Here is a 20,601-nt window from a genome sequence, read left to right on the forward strand (position 1 = left end):
ACACACACACACACACACACAAAATAAAATCAGTCACAACCGCAGGTGCTGGGAATTTGCTAGTACACGCCTCATCAGCTGAAACGGCTCAGTGTTTAACCTTTGACCCTCCTTCCTTCCACTAACCCATCTGGCTCTGTTTCCCCCCTGAAGCCACTGTCCACACATCCAACAGACATGCCTTTAATAGGAACACACACATATACGCACACATACACACACACACACAGACACACTTACACAGTGCTATTTGCCTCTTGGGTCAACAGGTGCGTCAAAAGCGCTGTCAGACAGCTGGTCTTTTAGGAGGCACCTTTATTGTAATTGTTTGTTTTGGCCAGCAGAGTGCAGTAGTTATGTGTGTGTCTGTGTGTGTGTGTCTGTGTGTGTGTGCACGCGCGTGCTTGTGTGCGTGAGTGTGTGCACACGTGCGTGTGTGTTGGAAAGAATTTCGCTCTCCCTTAAGCAATGTGTGTGTTCCTGATTTAGGAGTTTGTACATGCGTACATCTGTGAATATGTGTTTATGTTTCAGTCTGTCTACAAAATGTGTGAGCGTGTGAATGTTGTGAATATATATATATGTGTGCAAGTACATGTGCGTGTGGATGGGGAGGTATGTAAAGGGCAAAACACTACTGAACACATGTGGCCGGGGGAGACACACAAGCGGGGGAAAGGAAAAGAAAAGAATGAAGAGTGAAGTTTGGAGGAAAGAGAAGTCTCAATCCGAATGAGTTGGGATGAAAATATCGATTGTGACGTATAAAAAGAGATGGAGAATAAGTCCCGCATCTGAAAGAAACCATAGGCATCCCCTGTGTAACCAACAGACACCAATTTTATTTGTTGTCACACCGTTCAATAAATACAAAATACAAATCCAGCTTCATTTTCAAAAAAAGTAATAGAAAAAAAACCTTAAAATATTACTTGATTCAAAACAGACAGGCGACCAAAAAACAGGAAGAACCGAAGCAGGAACACCATGACAACAACAGGCTCATGTTTGAAGCATTTTGCACAAAAACGCAGAGTGGCCAAGGCAGTTGGAGTTCAGATCTTGATGCTCTCTGCAGATGATGCTTGACTGCTTCAGCCAGTGGAAATATGTTCTTACTAGAAAAGAATGTTGCACACTGGCTGAAGAAACACTTTCCCCAGGTTCTCACTGTTTTCTTTTGCAGTTTTAACCCCGCCCTGCCACCCAGTAAGTTTACTGTCATGTACATCTGTATTGTTGATTAGGCTTTACTGGTTTTAAAAACACACGTGCACACAGACAGACACACACACAAGTCTGGACACACACATTCACACAAATTCTAACAAGGCTTTCTTCACTATAGCTGGTGAGAGCAGTGAGCAGCTACAGTAGCTACGGCTATATTTCAATAAGAAAGTTTGACAGTGACTTTCTTCCGACATCAAGAGAAAGGTTTCCAATAGAAAGGTTATCTTTAGCCTCTACACCTGGAGCTTTTTTTCTGTTGAGCTGAGTTTTGAAAAATGAAAAAATGCAAACGTAAATTCCAGCAAAAAAAAAAATTAAAAAAATTAAAAAATGGAAGGCAAGAAGCAGAAGGCAGCAGTTTTGTTGGTCCATTTCAAAGCTCCATCCCTTCACTTCACCAGTCTTTGGAAAATGTCTCTCCTGATATTTTTATTCATCCATCTCTGCCTGTCTCTGTTCATTACAATCCTGAAGCTGTTGACAGGGTGGGTGGGAGGACCCAGTGTGCAGCTCTGGGTTTATGTCCATCTGGGAGTTTTTTTTTTTTTTTTTTTTGGGGGGGGGGGGGTACATGGGGTGTTTGAGTCATCGCAGATCAGTGGGTCCAGCTTCGCCTTTTCCCTGCCATCTCTGCCTTCATCAGTTCGTCTCCCACTTCAGAACCGATGGGGAAGGAAAAGAATTTAGCGACAAAGCTCAGAATGCTGCCGTACAGTCTTACATGGTGAAATTAATAAAATGCTTGACGTATTATTTCGTGGCTGTAATTAATGTCAAGGTGTTGCCTGAAGCAGCAGTTCAATCACCATCCAAATATTGTATTCATTAAAGAAGCTCCTTAACTATTTCAATATGTTTTACGTATAAAGTAAATGTAAACAAAGATTCCATCAAATGGTTGCTTATTTCTTTCATTGCAATGGATATGATAGGCAGTCACAACGTGGCCAAACTAGTCTCTTCTGGTTTCTTTTGGTTTTGGTCATTTCTCACCGTGGCATTCTGGGCAACATGAGCCCTCTTTGCGAGTGATGTTGGTACATGTCATGACAGGACACTGCTTCCTCTGGCACTTGGTCACACCGTGCTGACGGAGAGAACAGAGGAGATGGAGACTAGAGCAAACAGAGACTAGAGCATCTCAGCAGCATGACCAGCAGTTTACTCTACCTGAGCAGGAATGCCAAGAAGTATAGTGTAGTGTTATGATGCAGCATTTATAATCTTATACTCCCTCCCCATTTAGTTTTGTGTAGTCTCTACAAGCTGTTTAAAGAAACATCAGCTTTTTAGCATTGTCCTAAACATACTGCTACCAATTCCTGCGATGGTTCAAAGGCACCAAGCTTTGTTTGCCCTTTGTGTTGCCTTCATACAGAGAGAGGAGTTTGATTCTAGCTAATGCACACACTTGTGATGCTGTGTAAAGGGTTTTATTGTGTAAACAACTGTCCACTGAAAAAGCTAACCATTAAGTTTGTAAATAATGTTAATGGGAGCAGTGAGTCAGAAGCAAATGAGTGAGGTCAAAACACTACGCTGAAAGACATTAGATATCCCAGTAGAGCCAAAGTGTGTTAAAAATCGCTGTTTGATTTTCACTTCAAGTATGGACTATTGCCCAATTACTCATATTGAAATGTTGATTTAAGTAAATTTAATCAAATGACCACATTCCATGAACAAACATATGAACCCCTGTGATCAGAGTTATGATTACTTTGGATTTGTTGAGCTAACAAGATTTCGTCAAAATTTGAATAACGATTACACAATGATAACAAGACCGTGCCTAGATAACATATCTTGGGTTAAGCGAATCTGGTTTCAGTGAGCGGACTCGTTCTTACAGCTGTACTCACATCACACCAGCAGTTGATACACTTCATCTCTCCCACCAGAGGAACCCAGGGGTGCCAGTTGTCACTGTTCTGGTAATAGTTCTTGCCAAATTTGCAGTGTCTAGTTCCATCTGCCTGCATCAGGTCACTGTGCTCAAGGCCGGCAGGTGTCCTGTCCTCATCCGGACATTGTTTGCAGCAGTCGGACGGATTGCGTCTCACTGGATGACTGCAGGTCAGCGCTGGACACGTCACCTTCTCACAGTGGACTTCGCCCGTTGAGCCCTGCTTGTACCACATTGAATTACAACTTCTTCTCACATTGTACCAATTTCTTTTCTCATTATCATTTTCTTGAATGTTAAAAAAGGGACAATCGCCCAGAGAAACCTCATGAGAAATTTATTCTTCAATGTCTTTAGAATGTAACATAAAATAAATGATCCATTAAAAGCTGATGCAAAGCAAAGCCAGATGGTTTATTCGATGTATATTTTACCTTGCAAGTGCAGATGGCACATTTAATGTAGCCGAAGGGAGGTACAAAGGGGTGCCAAGTGGTTCCTGGGGCGTGCATCTTCTGGTCTCCCTCAAAGTAACAGCCTGGGAGACAGAAATAAGATGGAAAAGGTGATTGAGGGGAGCTGGCATTGGAGTCATTTACATTTCTCTGTCGTTTTTTCATTTGACTGACGTACAATGTATGGATTATTATGAAAGCATAACAAGCACAAGATAAGACAGTCCATGTCATTTGCTTGTGGTGACAAAATATGCTGCTTGAGATAGGCTGTAACACCTGGGTAGAACCCGCAGCAAGATGAAACATGTTGAAGTTAATTATTTCATATTTTTGTATTTCTAACTATGTGCCTATTGTATGATAAAAAAAGGTTGAAAATGTAATATCAGTTTTGCAAATGAATAGGATCTATAATTCATTCAAGTTCTTCACATATGATGCTACACATAAATGAAGAAATTTAATATTACAGAATAAAAACTGTTGCAGATTATTCCCTCATGATCCTAGAGCTGGTTTGTTGTTTGGTTGTTTAAAACCAGTTTGGAAACTGTTCACTGAGTTTGTTTCTTAAGTTCCCTTAAATGATAGATGTACCAAAATCTCAGACATCTTTGTTTGCAACATTAGGTAAGTGGCCCTTCTTCTGCAGCCTTGCGTGTTTACACTGTTACAATTTTGTACCAGTCGGATCAAAGAAACACCAACAACACACCCACACATTTACGCCAAACATGTGGGATCAATGGGACATTACACAGACTTTGTACTTCATAGCAAAAACAAAAAATCTTGCCAAATAAATTTATGTTGTTTCTTGTCCAAAAAATAATAATTATACTTAATGTGAGACAGAATCACTTCACAAGAAAGATAAAGGGAGTTGTTTTTAAAAATATATAATCTCATTGCAAGAAATCTACTGCATTGGCAGATTAACGTTAGACTTACCACTAGCCAAAACAAATCTAGCCAGTTTTTTTTCTTGATTTTATCCCAATATTCATTTTTGGTTTGGAGTTTTGTTTTTGCAGCATGGCCAGCTGCAGAGGGAAATTCTGCTTTAAAGCCGAGGGTGTCAAATTTGGACAACTGAGAGAACACATGTTCAGTAATGATTAGTTCAAGTTTGAAGTGCTCTTGTGATGGAGCATACCCTCAGGATGTTCATCCACCTTTTCTCCAGCTTTCATGTCCTTGGGTTCCTTCCTCACTGCAGGAAAGGGCCAGGAGAGACGGAAAAAAATTATTAGTTCCCAACTTAATGATTGCTGTGAGGGTGTAGAGTGACGATGCTCAAAACTGAGATCAAATAATAGAATCCCCATCCAAAGATTGAGATCTGTACATCTGAGATTATGAGATTACATTTTTAGTAAAGAGAAAACTCACCATCACAGATCGGGCAGCATTTATCCTCAGGCTGGACGGTTTGTGAGCACGTTAGCACTGGACAGATCACTGGATCACAGATCACTGTTCGCTTCTACAAAAAAAACAACAACAGGTTAAAATAAACTTGGTTTTACTTGCCAACAGGAATTTTCTACAATAATGTGTTTGGGGAAAAACATCTGTTCTCACTCATTAATTTAAAAACATGTGTGAGTTGCCTTTACCTGGCAGCCGCAGGAGAAACACTTGTCATAGTTGGGGGTCCAGTGGGAGCCGTGAGCATGGTGCTGGTTCTCAAAAAAGCATGTATGGGGATCTTTCTTCAACTCCTCTGGGTCTTTCACAAAGAGGTCATCAAACTCTGCCTCCTCAACCTCCCCCCTCGACCCAAAAGCACAGTTGTTTGGCACATGGACCTGCACGGAAAAAAAGACATTCAGTAATTTGTTAGCCAAAAGTGATGAAGACTGCTGTCAGTCTAGCGTAATTCTTCCAAAATGGACAATTTCACCTCTACCACGCAGATGTTTATATGTTTACTATTAAAACAGTTGGTGTCTGCAGTTATTATTAAAGGACAGGCAAAAAAGACCCTGTCAAGCATTACACCTGCAAGGGTTTGTGGTCATGTTTGTGAACTCCAATAAACCTTACTTTTCAGCAGTCTCTCTGGCTGCCACCTGTGAGTGTGTGCTGTATGTGTGGGCTTATGTGTGCTAAGTGGGTGATCATAAACACATATAGACAAGGCCACCGAGGACTCTGCAACCCATATTCTTGCTCTGTTTTTATTGCAACCTCATATACCAATTTCTTGATTTTCAGTATGAAGTGCTTGCATGAGAGCTTTTTTCTGATGAGAGAAAAATGCCACTTTTTATTTGTTCAAATTACTAACACTTTAATTATTTTACTTTGTGTTGACTTCCAACATATATTTTTTTATTGACTAAAAAATGGTGTGCAGACGTAAGTGCTTGCTGCAACACTATACTCTACTGGTAAACTTACTACGCAAAAAGTTTTTGCATAGCAATGTTAGTCTTAGATTTAAGCTTCAAAATCTTCCCTCAAAGGCCTGAACATATGCAAAAAACATTGCCCTAGTTTCCTGTCACCTCGGGCAATTCTAGCAAATAATGTGTAATAGCTGTAAAATGGTTCTCTCGTAATGCATAACACTTCATGTAATACATGAAGTCGTCTTTTACTAGTTAAGGGGTGAAGGTCAAAAGGCTGTGCCTTTGCTGCAGTAGTAAAACTGCACTTATGTTCTGCTTTACAAATTTGCCCTTGAGCCTGTTGTGGTTTTGAATATTGTTTTCTTCTGTGCAGTGTATTCTGAGATTTTTTTATTTACTTCATAATATCAAAAAGTATTACATTTTATTTTTATTTCAAAAACAGGGCCTTAAGGAATTACATGGTAGATAATTGCATTAAAGATCATATTAAGTACTGGGACCTCTCGGTACTCCAGTGTTAAGAATAACCTGATGTTCAACCAACAGACCAAATTACGATACTAATTAATTGAATAAAACAAACAACACACATCTCTTACCATACTGTTAGTATCTGTAATAAAGGTTAGTACCAAGGCGGAATCATACATACCCGTCCACGGATTTCCCCTCGTGGGTTCAGCTTAGTGCTGACCTGGATGAATGCTGTTCCCTTGTCCAGGTGCTGCAACAGTTCAATGCTAATGTCCTTTAGAACTCCCTGAGCCTGGAGAGCAGAAACAGAAAGGAGTAGGAGAGGAGAGAAAAAATGAGGGGGGAAGAAAAGAGGAGAGGAGAGGAGAGGAGAGGAGAGGAGAGGAGAGGAGAGGAGAGGAGAGGAGAGGAGAGGAGAGAATTGTGAATGTTTGCTTGTGTGTTGTGTGCATTCTCTGTACTACCGTGCATACCTGTGAGCCATAGAAACCTGTCAGCAGCCTCTTGTGTGTGGTGCTGGTGTCTGCAATCTCTCCAATCTCAGCCAGCCCATGCAGGTGGGCGTTCACAGTGAGGTCATCAGCCTTGCTGAGACCCGCCACAATAATCTCATAATGAAGGTGACAGTGTTTGTCCACTGAAACCCAGGCATGGCCAGAAGCCCCTGTTCTAACTGGGGGGGACACAAAATAGCCAGCCAGGGGTGTGGGCAACTCTGAAAATGGAAGAGAAAAGATATACTGAAAAATACAACATCTACTTTACAATTACTTCAGACAATAATATATCTGTTAAACTGTAAGATGTCAATCATCAAGCCTTTCCATCTGTCTAATTACTGCTGTTTTTCCTTACCATGCCTTGGTGCCTCAAGTCCACTGTATGGCAAAGCCTTTATCTGCCCCCTCAGCTCCCCCTCCTGACTGTGAGATGTCGCCACATTAATGAAAAGCTCATTTTGCAGCAGCATATGGATGTTTCGGGCCTCCAGACGACTCCAGCTACCTACTGCCCGACCTGTGCCCTTATTGTACTCGGGTGTCAGGTCATACAGTACAGAGCGCTTATTTCGCCGCCGTGGTTTCAGTTCGATGGTGAGGCCAACCACATCGCTGGAGAGACCTGCAACCTGAATCTGAAGGAAGGGAAGTAGAACGGTAAGTGGGAAAGTACCTCTCAATTATTATAGTCAGCAATTGAGAGGCTCTTCCCTTCCTCAACCTATTGCTAACGCTATAATTTAGGGTTAGATGTAACTACAAACATTTAAATGCATAAATCCATTTATCATATTCACCTGAATATACTACACAGGAGCTGTCACCTTATACTGTAATTATTTTTATAGTTTATTTTTAATAACACGGCTAAAAGAAAAGACTTGCAGAACTCACACCTCTTATATATTATTGGGGTTTTATTTGTTCCATAGGTCTTTTCTATCCTTGCTTTTACCTTTAATTTTTTTATGCTTTTTTACATGCATGCTTATGTACTAATAAAAAAATCTGATATCTTGTTATGGAGAAAATGCAAAAGTGTAGGGTATCCAGTCTTTATGATATATTGTAAAATAGGCACCTGATAAAAGCAAAGAGACAAAATCTACCTGGTAGTCCAGTGTGCCATTATCATGCAGACTAAAGATAGCAGAGCCCATGCCTCCAGTCTTTCCCGGGGTCAATGCATCACCACTGGACATCACACTCTGGATGGCTGAGCAGATATAGAAAGATCATGATCAATATGGTGCTGTCTATTTCTTATCTAACGTGAACACTTTCTGTTCCCTTGAACCATAGTGCAGCCTGAAGCCATAGGATGAGACAGTCATTATGGTTATATTCATATTTGCTTCTTTGTTGCAAGAGGAGATTAACCGTCAGAACATGCATATATTACTGCATGTTTTCTCATCACACACATCCATGCCATACACTGAGATGTCACCCTCTCCCTAGGAGCTAAAGACAGACTCAGTTCAACCTCTAACCTGGGGGCGTGTGTGCTCTTGCAGTTGTATGTGACACCTACCGTCAACACTGTGGATGTTGTTGCACTGTCAAAAACATACAAAGACATGCAAAAAAATCAACAAAGATTTTAGACTGTGAATGAGGTAACCAGTGCTGAATGCTGAAGGCTTAAAGAGATTGATAGGAAATGAAAAGACAGGAGGAAATGAGTAACAGAGAGGAATTAGAAAAGTGCAAGCAAATAATCTCTAAAAAGCTAGTTAGGAATAATGATGCTATAGATGCAAAAGAGGAAGTCAAATGTTGGCCAGAAAAATTGTGGAGAGGAAAAACTGGAGACAAAGAAATGGAGGTACATGATGAGAAGAAGGGATAAGGAGGAAATGGAGTGTGTTGACTTTGAATTCTTCACACATAACGTCAAGCTATTAATCATAGCACTGGAACACCGGCATGAAACGTCAGGTCCAACTGACTGGGACTTTGGCAACATGTGGCTGTGTGTGTCAGAGAGTGTGTGTCTATGACACTTGGAAACATCTTGATGCATATTTATGCAATTTTTTTTATGCCATGAAAATGTTTTTCAATGTGAGGTGGACACCTTGATGTCTGATGATCTTGTTCAAAGATGTGTGTGTGTGTGCGTGTGTTTTAATGGATTCACATGATTGGGCCGCCTGCAACATTCCTTAACCCCTTCAGTACAGCTTTCTTTCTTTCTCTCTCTCCCTCTCTCTCCCTCTCTCTCTCTCTCTCTCTATCTCTGTCACACACACACACATGCACACACATGCACACACACACACACACACACACACACACACACACACACACAAAAGCTATTCTTTTGACACCATTGCACGTAGAGTACTTGCATTCATAATGTACGGCCAAGTCTGAACAGTAATCCAAAACTTAATTCACACATGACCCTTAAACTTGATAGCAAACGTACTCATGAGCATTGGTGCTCTCCACAAGTCCCTTAAAAATACATTACACACACACACACTTGGTAGGCCACCAAATCAAACAGAAAGTCTAAAAACATGGTTTTCTATAGTGATAAGACTTGAGAAGAATGAGACAGAAAGAAAGAAATGTATTTATAGAAGAGGTGGCCAAATCAGCCAAAGAAAAAATAGCACAAACATACTCAAACTCCTACATCTGAATGTAGAGATACATGTAAAATAAGGTTTAATTTGACCTGTGTAAAGCCCATTCGTTTGAAAGAGATACTTACTGTCACAAGATTGTCTGCCGGAAACAAACCCGGATATTTGCCTGGGATCTTGACCCTCTGTTGCCACAGCAATCTCCAGCTGACCACGAGATAACCAGAAAAGTTCACGACTATTCAGGTCTGTCAATACCTCAGCAAAGTCTGGGTCCTGCAAAAGTCATAAAAGTTTGCTTGGAGTTAAAAACCTGGCGTATTTGGGTTAACAAACAGGGACGACTGAAAACAATTGTGAACTACCAGAGCAACCACACCCAAACTTAAGCTGAAAAGAAACAAATTGTTTTGTTTCCAACCCAAATGTTATTTCACTTCATTCTGTGTAAAAAAAGATCGGCTGTGAACTCGTGAAATCTGCAGAACATTATTAATTTGAAAAATACAAGTACAGAAAGGAACCTCGATTTCAAGACACTTTTAAAACCCCTCAGCATAAAGAAGCATGGCTCACAATGTTGTTTACTGCTGAGATAAGTTCCGTTTCAACTTCACAAACTGGACTTGAGACGCTCAGCTAAACGGAACGAATGTAGGAGCGTAGCTTTGGTGACTTCAGGGTTTCCAGTTCAATATAAATATACCGTACATATACTGAACAAATACATATGACTGGTCACAATAAGAAAATATTCAGGGACATTTAAAACGTGTGTTTTTTGTAAGGGGAAAATAATAGAAGGAAGTGGTCTGAAGATTTGTGTGCAATCTGTTGTTTTGATGCCAAAGCTTGGTTCACAACAAGTAAGCAGATTGGATTTCATTGTCTCGCTGGAGGACAATGTAAAAGGTCATATGGCAGCTGCTAAGCTCAAACTTTTCTCATAATTCTTCACGGACGGTCTCTCCCACCGCCAGGCTTGCAAGAAGCGCATCGGTCCTTCACACAATTAAAACCAGACCAGCCTTTCATCACTCCTCTTCCCTCCTTCCCTCCCTCCTTCCATCTTAGCCCACAGACCACTAACCACTGACATGTGTGAGGAGTGTGTACGCAGTTCATCCTTTCCACCTCTCCTTCTGTCTCTCATCCCTCATTCCCATCTGTCAAGAGCATATCTCCCTGTTTCTGTCACACACACTTTCTCTTTCTTCTCCCTTTCTTTTTTCACACGCACACATCCTCCTCCATACATTGAGTTATCATGTCTCGTGGCATTTAGCAGAGATTGGGTTCGAGGCACAAGCAGCTCTCGGATGTGGTGATACCACATCCGTCACCAAGAGTGGGGGAAGTATGACACAGTTTGTTGCTGTGTCATATGTTCCTTACCAAAACAACACTTCGCCTTGATTTGTGGTCATTCCCAAAATTCTCCCCAAAACATTCTTTGCTCAATAATGATGGAAGAATGGATGATTGGGCTGATCAATGTCAGTTGTAGATATCAACTTCACTTTGTTGAGTTGATATTAGAGAGCATTTAATTTAATTACATTGTGTAAACGCTCAGTCTTGGGTTTTACATTGAATGAATCACCTTACTTTTTAAACGTTTTTAAACATATCTGAATTATAAAATTCAATTCATGTTTTACCAAATGTGTAAACAAACAAACAAAACCAAATGTGAAAACAATAGAAACTCAGAAATAACTTGAAAATTAAAAATAGACGGTGGTTTATGAATGTTTTAACTCACATGAGAAGTAATGTTGGCTCGGATCTCTCTTAAGATGTGCTGTCTATAAAGCAGCTGGACGCGGATGGGTACCAGAAGGGGATCTAATGAAGAAAAGAAAAAAAAAGAATCTCAATAAGGTGGTTACATCAAAGTAATCCCTAGATTTTAAAGGTTTTGCTGTTAAGGGAACGATGGAGTAAAATGAGTCATATGAAGATGATGAATATTTGGCTCCATCTTAGGTTCAACTGAGAAGAAAAGAATAAATATATTTGTGGCAATGAAAAACCTTCCCCTGTGTGTCCTCCCCTCACCTTTGCCTTTGTCTTTAATGAGGCCTTGAAGAATGAGAATGAAGTGGAGGTTGTTCTCTGTGTCACTCAGCGTCAACATAGCAATGCCTCCCATGCCTGAGTTCTCGTCCTCAGATGTCAGCGTTGAACTGAATGTTTCTGTACATAAAGCACATCCAGATTATCCTAAGTATCTCGATACTCGCACAAAAGCTTCTTCTGTAAACAAGCCCCACACATTTTAGCTGTATTAATGCACCCAAAGCTTATAACAGATTACATGAGAATGTATACAATCCCCTTGCTTTGTAAATATTAAGTTGTGAGCACTATAATGCAAAGAAAAGGGGGACATTCATCTCTGAATGAACATTACATAAAATAAACTTCAGTCTAAGGTGCAACGGCATTCCAGGAATACGCACCCGCAAACAACGCCCTGTGTCTGATGATCTTTCCTTCCACTAATTCTTGTCTGTTCAATGATGTGGTCATGCTGATGCGCATCTGCTCAGACTGCAGTTGGCGTATAAGAGGCTTGGCCAAGTTCTTCCAAACTCCACAGATCTACATACACATTAACACAAACATCTCTAGGTAAACAAAAATATCATATGCAATTTAATTTGTCACTTGACCCTGTTTCTGAAAACACATCCAAATTGGGCAAACAAACAGATCCAACAAGACATGTGACTGTCAAGCCTCAAGCTGCAAACCATCAATTATTCCCTGTAAGAGGAGGGAAGAAATGTGGCAACATGCCGGTACCTCATACCTCAGAGTTCAGGGGTAATCTCTGTTTTAATTAGTGATACTCTCTGTCCCCCAGCTAAGCGGTGATGTAACATGTGAAAAATTCCCTCCTTCCAAAACTTTTGCTCCAACAAACTCCCTTGTCCCCCTATTCCTTTCATGTGCTGGAGTGTTTTCTCTGAGGTCCTCTGGTGCTTGACACTGACATTTATCTAAAAATAATAATAGGCCAATTTCTGGGACCTGTATTTAGGGGGCTCCTGCCATGCTGAACTGTGTGTTCAACCTGAAATGGAATGCAGAGATTTGTGTATTTTGGCAGGAAGTGATCTGCAGTGATAGGCTCAGACATCAGGGAGCATGTGAACATGCATGCATGGGTACTACTGTTACACTGATAGAACAGCTGAGTGATTTATCAGGATAATATGGGGCTTTTCATTATAGCTCAGTGTTGTATACTTCCGAGCGTTACCTTGATTACATGTGTATGTGTTTTTGTGAGCAGTTTACTGCAACCAGACCAAACAACTGATGTTTACAGAAAAGCAATGAAGAAAAGAGTGAGTGTCACTGTATGTGTATGTGTGCCATTGTTTATTATTGGAGGATGATTTATGGGAGAAGAAGTCAGAGTTTGAGCACCACGTCACGGAGTCTACACATTCATCATGTGGAAGTTAATTTCTCTCAGGAAACACACACACATTCATACATCACATGAAGAGCACTAACAGAAGCAAGATGAGATTATTTCCTCTTTTTGATGTGTTGACCTACCATGTCAGAGGTTCCCCTAGGAATTCTGTACTCAAAAGTAGTGGTGCCATCTGCATCCAGGAAGACAATTTTACTGGGATGAGCCATTCTGGAAAGACACAGAGGTCACAAAACCAAAATATGTAAGATTCACTTTGCTAAGGCATTGAGGCATACGAAGAGGGTAAAATGCTACAAAATTATAGATGCATTCGTGCATATGTGTCTGAAAAAATTCAACTGATTAAAAAGCCACCTTACTCTTCCCCATGAGAAGTTATGCATGTTTTTGCATGTTTAATTTCATCCAATTAACTGTTGTACATGACAATGATTTGATCATTTGTCAGTGGTCTTTGCCAGCATATTTTCAGGATCAAACTCATGATGGCAAATGTTTTAATATGGAGCCAGGGTAAGAAAATTATTTTGCTAATGAACGCCCACCACGTAAAATACTAATGAAAAAAAATGTCCCAATATTGTGTAAATTGTCAACATGCTGGTGGAGGGATAAACAAAGCTGTAAAATATTGTCATTGCCCTCTGCCAACCCAATTAATATATATGTTCCAAACAGATTACTCAGAGCTGTTTATATTTTAAGAATTTTACCTCTGATATGTGATGGAGAATGCCAGACTGGATCTGCTAAAAGAGAAGCGTGCCCTGGCAACACCACTGGAGCTGGGCAGCCATGAGTCAGTCACCCCTGTCAACAGTGCTACAAAGTCTATTGAAGGAGAGAAAAAAAAAGTTTTCACAGTCCTATTTGTGCTGCATCAATTACCATCTGCATTGCGGGATCATGAGAGTTCAGTATGACATTTCCAAATTCATGATTATTTCATCTAATAAGTTCTGGTTTAGATAGAAGCTCTTAGAGCCACTTTTTGACTCATAAGTGTTGCCCTGCTGTGTTACGTTAATTTCCACTTGACGTGTGTGTTGGTGGTCTGTGCATCTGTCTGTGGGTAATTCTCCTCACCAGTGCGACTCTCTCCAGGCCCCATATCCTCCGAGCTAAGGTAGGATCTGTCATTGTAAGATTTGTGGAGGTCATCCTCTTTCCCTCGGACCTTTTCATGGAAGTACTCAAAACTGTCCAGCACAGGGTCTGTTTGTTTCTTGCCATCTACAGCTAAAGAAAGAAAGAAAGAAAGAAAGAAAGAAAGAAAGAAAGAAAGAAAGAAAGAAAGAAAGAAAGAAAGAAATATGTGAATAAAATGGACACATGGAGATATAGTACATGTTGTAAGAACACTTTTTGTCTCTGAACCCAAACTTTTCAAAGCACATCATTGCTATCCCAAGTTTGTTGAGCAGTTGAGTACAGGGAATAGTTTCTCTGGTCCATTATTTACGTTTGAGGAGATCTGAAGTGTGCAAAAATGTGTGGACATGTGGAGTCGGGGGGGAACTTGTGAACTGCATCAGACAAATGCAATTTCAATTCAAACCTGAAGCCAAGAGGCCATTTTTTCTTTTGTCTCCTCTCTCTTGCAACTGAGGAGCTTACAAAGAATTGGGAGTGACGCTGGCGTGCAATTCTAACAATGACTCGCTGTTCCTTGCAAAATGCTGCACGTCCTGATGTAATGAGTGGACCAAAGTACTTTTCATACGTACGTACACAAACAACCACACACAGACACACACCACAAACAAACACAGCAACATACAAACTTCACAAATATGCTTCGACAAAACCAAAATACAGACCCAGGAAACAAAAGCAAAAACACACTTGATTCTATTCACCCAAAACTATCCTCCAACAATTCTGTTTTCTGAGGAGCCCAGATGGACTCTGCTTTCTTTCTTGATGACAGACTGACACACTCACTCACTTTCATTCTCTCTCTCTCTCTCTCTCTCTCTCTCTCTCTCTCTCTCTCTCTCTCTCACACACACACACACACACACACACGCATGCACAAAACTACCCCCAAATCTCAAATTTAATCATTTCCTTCTCATTCCCTTACTCCGCTGCTCCACTGGGCACACTCAATGGTTTCTGGATAATGTTGCGCTCTTTTCTCCCGACTTACCAACACGGTATGCTCAGGTGCACCAGTCATCATATTTACACACATTCAACATATTCAAAAAAAATCACAAACACTCACACACCATTTTCCATCACTTAAACAAATATATTTTGGGGCTTTTGTGCCAGTGCTAAGACAAACACACTCAACCTTTTTCCTTAAAACCTGACCACAACACAAATACACAGTCGGGCACTGTCCAATTCTCAACATACACACAGAGCACAGTGTTGTTCCAGCAATAGAGGCCAGAGTGCTTTGCCTTTACTTTCCATTGCATTACCAGACACGCAGAAAAAACACTCAATCTTATGAATAACAGTGCAACATGAACACCCACCCAGTGTGTGCAAGGGGACTTCATTCTTAAATAAGGTAGAAATGTGTGTGTGCGTTTGTGCGGTGGCTTGAGTACAATCAGAACTGTATGACTGAAGGTAAGTAGGTTGTTGGTATACTCAGTTGTGGGTGGTTAGAGAAAATATCTATGTCGTTCAGCCAAATGGAAAATCAATTGACCTGTTTACTGTGTCGAACAGCTGGTTCAACACAAAACAGTAGGAAAGCAAAAACAAAATTACCCTGAGAGTACCCAAAGAGGATAGAGGATAGATAGCCAAAGAGGGAGAAGGAAGAGATATTAACCCAAGTAAGCATTTCAGTTCATTTCAATGTGTTTTATAGCTGGTCTTCTTGGCTTTGAGCATTTCTTGTCATTTAATAGCCTTTCAAAAGTCAAACTAGAAGCGTACCTTTCGGGCAGCTCTTACAGCAGTGTCCTGGGAGCAAGATGGGGTCATCGCAGTCTGGGTCTGGACAATCCTGCTTGATGTTCTTACAGTTTACTTTCCCAAACACCTTCCCACGACGAGTCTTTTGCTTCGAGCCAGAGCAATAAATTATGTTAAGATCGTGTTACACAGTTGATCCGAGAGGACAGCTGATAACAAATTCCCTCATGAGAGAGGAAAGGTGAGCAAAACTTACAGGGTCACAGTAGCACTGGACACAGTGCATAACACCAAAGGGCTCCCCCAGGTCAGGGTGCCATGAGTCCTCCAAAGAGTAGAATCGACCCCCAAATGAGCATCCTGTAACGCAAACAACGGTCATTACATTTAGCCCAGGAAGATTGTATTGTTCTCATCAGACTTCTTTGACATTTCATAAATCACAATTAATTCTGTTAAGAAACCACAAGCAGAGTATGACAGATTTTCTGGTTTGCCACTTATATCACATTTCCATTTGAATCATCTCTTTGAAGCTGTCACTTCTAGAGCACAAAAAAACTTTTCATAAAAATGCTTAATGCGCAGTAGACAGTTAGATGATAAAATCTCTCTTCCCATTTTATGCAACGCACTGGTGCAAAAGTCACCGCCCAGGCATGTTAGAGGCGACTGAAACTCAGGATGCCTTTTAGGTTTTGCGACTCAACCTTGCATCCTGCCTCATCTAAATGGTCCATACACAGGCATGTGACATTATATTTTCCACTGAGAGTTTATCAGAGGTTCCCAGAAATGTATACAATATGAGCTTTGCTTTATTAAAAAGGATTTAAAGAGGTCTTTGAAGATGTCACAGGTAATCAGTATAAGATAAAAACATCCACACAACAGGCTGGAGAGAAAGTATTAAAAATGAATATAATGTCAAAATGCTTTGATTTGAAAGTACAAATGCAGTCCAGATGAACCCTCTATAAGCTACAGAGACAATATCCTTACCCCACGGGAGTACGAACATATACTCCTAAAAGTCAGTGTATTATATGCTTTATTTGAAATCTGGGGTGCTGGAGTCCAGACAGAAACATAAGAGAACGATTAATACTTAAATAAAATATAAAGACTGTAGTGGATATTTATGCAAGGTAAGTCCTTGTGTATTACTATTCCTGTACTTATTGCTTTTCACACTGAGATAAAGCATAAATATTGAACTTATTTTTGGTTAAAAGCGTAAACTGTGTCAAATAGACGCACGCGCTCACACACAAACACACACACACACACACACACACACACACACACACACACACACACACTTCAAACTTAATATTATTTCACTCAAGCTGCCTTGCTCACTGCCACCAACCTGGTTCACATTATGCTTTCATTAAAGTGACTGCACACGTTAAACAATCCAGTCCGGCTAAAGGGAGCCAAACTGTGAGCCGCGCTCTGCCTGCCACTTCTGTCTCTGCTGAAATAAATCACCTCAGAGGAGCCAATGCTTGTAATGGAAAGTTTGATTATTGATTACAGTTTCCATTGTTGAAATTACACGTTGAGACGGAGTTCCCAGAGTCTAGAACTCCTGAGTAGTTACCTTATAAAACCCGCAATGAGCTTTGAGCGGAGGGACTTTCACACATGAATCAAATTGCATTCATTGCGGTTATGACTCAGATGTTTGCCTCCAGTTTACACTTGAAGCAACCCAGAGGAACACTGGCTACAGGAAGCTTGGAAATTAACAGAAATGCAGGACTGCATGCCAGCAAAGTGGAAGTAAAAATAAGGAAACGGCATTTACCTTCACTATACAAAACAAATAGATCGATAAATTGAAGCGCTCTGCTGAACACGGGTCTCCGCTCCGCGCTTATTCGTGTAGCCCGCAGGTTTCCATGGAAACAACCCGGTATCTTAGCGTTCTTCTTTCACACACATAGTACTAGCTATTCGCACTACCTCCGTGTAAATAAAACAGTTCGCAAAAACTCTTCACAGTTCCCTCTGCGCAAACTCTAAATCTTACCTTTTGTTTTTGTTTTGTTTTTCTTCCTATTCCCGTTTGATTCAAGCTAACTCGTTCATGCTAATTGGCGGCCGGAGCCGTTGACTTGCTGCGGTTCAAAACCCTCAAAAAACAAACAAAAAAATGTAGGGAATTTCAAACCACTTGGAGTCACCACTTAAATAACTCGTAGTCATAACGGACTTGTTTTGGGAATCTATTACGGGAAATTTTAATTCAAATTACTCTCATATTAAGTCATGACTCAGGGAGCCGCCGACGTGTCGGTGACTCGCGCCGTCTGCGTGCCGGTAATTCACGGCAGCTACCCGGAAGTTCACAGCGCAGTATCATATACGTTATTTTTCCATTTCAATCTACCACTTTTTTTTTAATTTTAATCACCAAATCGGCGAGTTTTCCCCTCACCTGATAAGCCCTTGGAAGGCAACGGTTCCCTCTCGGACTGGATGGGCAGCGCGGGGCTTTTGAGTCTTGAGGCCGCTCCGGCGTACAGCCACGCGCAGCTCAGCGCGCACAGCACGGAGCGGAGCGCGCGAGGAAACACCATCCCCGCCGTCCGTCTGCGTCCTTCTCTCTCCCTCTCTAAACAAATAAGAAAACAAAAGAATTAAAAATCAAAATATTTTTTTCTTTCCCCATTTACTCCCCCTGCTTCCTCACCCGAAGTCTCCCTCTTTATATCCAAGCGTTAGTTGTCATTAAAAAATAAATAAAAAAATGAAAAAAAAAATGAAAAAAAAACTCCTGTCCGAGTCAGGCGGAGGTTCTTCGTTGCATCGCCCGGTATGTGTGTGTGTGAGTGTGTGTGTGTGTGTGTGTGTGGGTGCCCCGGAGCTCGGAACCGGGGAAAGAGGGGGGGGAATGCGGCGGCTTCTTCTCTCCGCTCTCCTCCCGCAGACGAGCTTTTATAGTCCGCTCCCATGACAGCTTTTCGAGCAGCCACCGGCCGAAGGGGAAGAAGGAGGTGGGAGCGAGATGATGGGTGGGATGGATGGAGGGGTGGGTGGGTCAAGGCTGGATTAAGAGCCGGGCTTCTGCCCAGGGGGGCCCGTACCGGGGGTGGTGGAGATGAGAAAGGGGGGGGGGGGGGGGGGACCAACGGGTCCTAACTTCTCTATCATTGCGGTTGTAAACCTGAATCACATCATCTGCAATTTTGACAGCTCTTCCATCCTCTTAGCCCTGAAGAAAAGTGTTAGATCCACAATAAAAAACCCAATGTTGGAGGAAAAAAAAACAGCACCAAAACGAGGGTCGGTGTGTGTTGATGGAGTTTTATCACAGTTTAATGAGGTTGGTTTCAATGAGAAAAATTGCTGTCTTTGTTACCCGGGAGCCGCTCATTGTTAATCAGTTGTCATAACTAATCTATGTATAACCAGAAACTCCTGCTTATGAGGTATTAATAGCATGTGGTGGGCAGCAATCTTTTTTTTTTTTGGCCCCTGGGACACATCGGTAATTAATTCAATCATGGAGGGAGGTAATGGGCAGCTTCACTGTCCATTCACAAACACTTAAGATATGGAGGAAAGCCTTTGTCTGACTCCATACAGCGCAGACTATTAACCTTAGCTTCTACTCATCTGGAACTCGCTTGTCCTTGTGAGCGAATCCACATGTGGGTCTGACTGCAAGATACTGTTTATCAAGGTAAAACAGTGTCATTAGAAACCTGAAACATCCTTCACACCCCTCGTAAGCTCAGCCTGATCAGAGCTCTGCGTTGTCATTCTAAGTCATAAAATTTGTAAGAAATGCATGCAGTTTTATACGTACAGATACCGATTGATAGACCTGTGTAAAATTTGGGCTTACCCCATCTTTATTTATCTTGTGCAGGAATTTACTCTCAAGGTTATTTTAATTGCTTCGGTACAGTCGAGGTCAGCGGTGTCTTTTGGAAAAGGGTTACTGTTGTCATGAGGTAACACAATACGGACTTAATATGTGTTTATTTATTTATTCAAACTGGTATTCTCATGTTCCCAATAGCCAGATTTTCTGATATAGTTGGACATTACAATGGATAAAGGCTGCTTTGTGTTAATGTAAGACTCCGCTTGAAATTTTATACATGCATGTACATTTTCTGGTCGGCAAAGCAAAAATGAAAATTCAAATAGCTATGAAAATGTAGAGAAATCTAGCGGTTTCTGCTTTACAGATGAAAATGAGAGATTAGCCATCACTGTTAGTCCTGACTGATTTTCTCAACTAAAAAGTAATTTTGATGTACCGTGTTTTCTCAAGTGAACGCATAAACCAACATGTCATTAAGAACCAAACCGTTTGGTTTTCTTGCCATAATCAGTCGGTGGTTTTCAATTCTTCCATTATTTCTTCTTTTATTCTGCAGAAAATCAAAATCTAGTTTAATGACGATAATTAAAGTAATTATTTCTAGAAGCCCGAGTATTTATAACCATGGGTGGCGTGGTCCTCCCCGCTATTATCTACTTGGTCTTGCACTTTGTTGTGTTGTGTTGTGTTGCAGAATGATCTCCTCCCCAAAAAGAACGATGATAATACGGTTAAAGCCTCCACACACTATCATGAGGCGACACAAGCTCCCCTCAATTGATTCTCTCCATCATTTAGTTTGTAAGGATTGTGTGTGTGTGTGTGTCTGCAGTGGACGGTTGATCAGTTTATTTTTCTACCAGTAGACGGCTGATCAGTTTATTTTTTC

The 20,601-nt window shown here is 41.1% G+C and overlaps 1 protein-coding gene across 1 annotated transcript; it reads right to left on the reverse strand.

The window, feature by feature from the left end:
- Nucleotides 1–825: 825 nt before the first annotated feature.
- Nucleotides 826–18,770, reverse strand: chrd (chordin). The gene is made up of 22 exons (XM_086142276.1): nt 18,570–18,770; nt 18,315–18,491; nt 16,125–16,228; nt 15,890–16,016; nt 14,072–14,224; nt 13,699–13,816; nt 13,105–13,192; nt 11,994–12,135; nt 11,590–11,727; nt 11,294–11,376; nt 9,657–9,804; nt 8,041–8,147; nt 7,287–7,566; nt 6,905–7,146; nt 6,610–6,723; nt 5,217–5,408; nt 4,990–5,083; nt 4,754–4,810; nt 3,574–3,677; nt 3,096–3,359; nt 2,227–2,320; nt 826–1,887 (listed from the first exon to the last, which is right to left on the reverse strand). Exons 2-22 carry the CDS (start codon nt 18,454–18,456, stop codon nt 1,829–1,831), a joined length of 2,850 nt encoding a protein of 949 aa, XP_085998402.1. The 5' UTR covers nt 18,457–18,491; nt 18,570–18,770; the 3' UTR covers nt 826–1,828.
- Nucleotides 18,771–20,601: the final 1,831 nt, after the last annotated feature.

Source organism: Fistularia commersonii, chromosome 3 (genome assembly GCF_037954325.1).
Source record: "Fistularia commersonii isolate RoL2024-O1a breed Wild chromosome 3, RoL_Fcom_v1.0, whole genome shotgun sequence".
Classification (NCBI taxonomy): domain Eukaryota; kingdom Metazoa; phylum Chordata; class Actinopteri; order Syngnathiformes; family Fistulariidae; genus Fistularia; species Fistularia commersonii.

Bases quoted from the DNA above. Each gene is read 5' to 3' on its own strand.
- chrd (XM_086142276.1), bottom strand. From the start codon at position 18,456: ATGGTGTTTCCTCGCGCGCTCCGCTCCGTGCTGTGCGCGCTGAGCTGC. The intron at 12,136-13,104 runs GTAGGTCAACAC...ATGTGTATGTAG, and splicing joins CTAGGGGAACCTCTGACATG to ATCTGTGGAGTTTGGAAGAA. The intron at 1,888-2,226 runs GTGAGAAATGAC...TCGGTTCTGAAG, and splicing joins ATGTTGCCCAGAATGCCACG to TGGGAGACGAACTGATGAAG.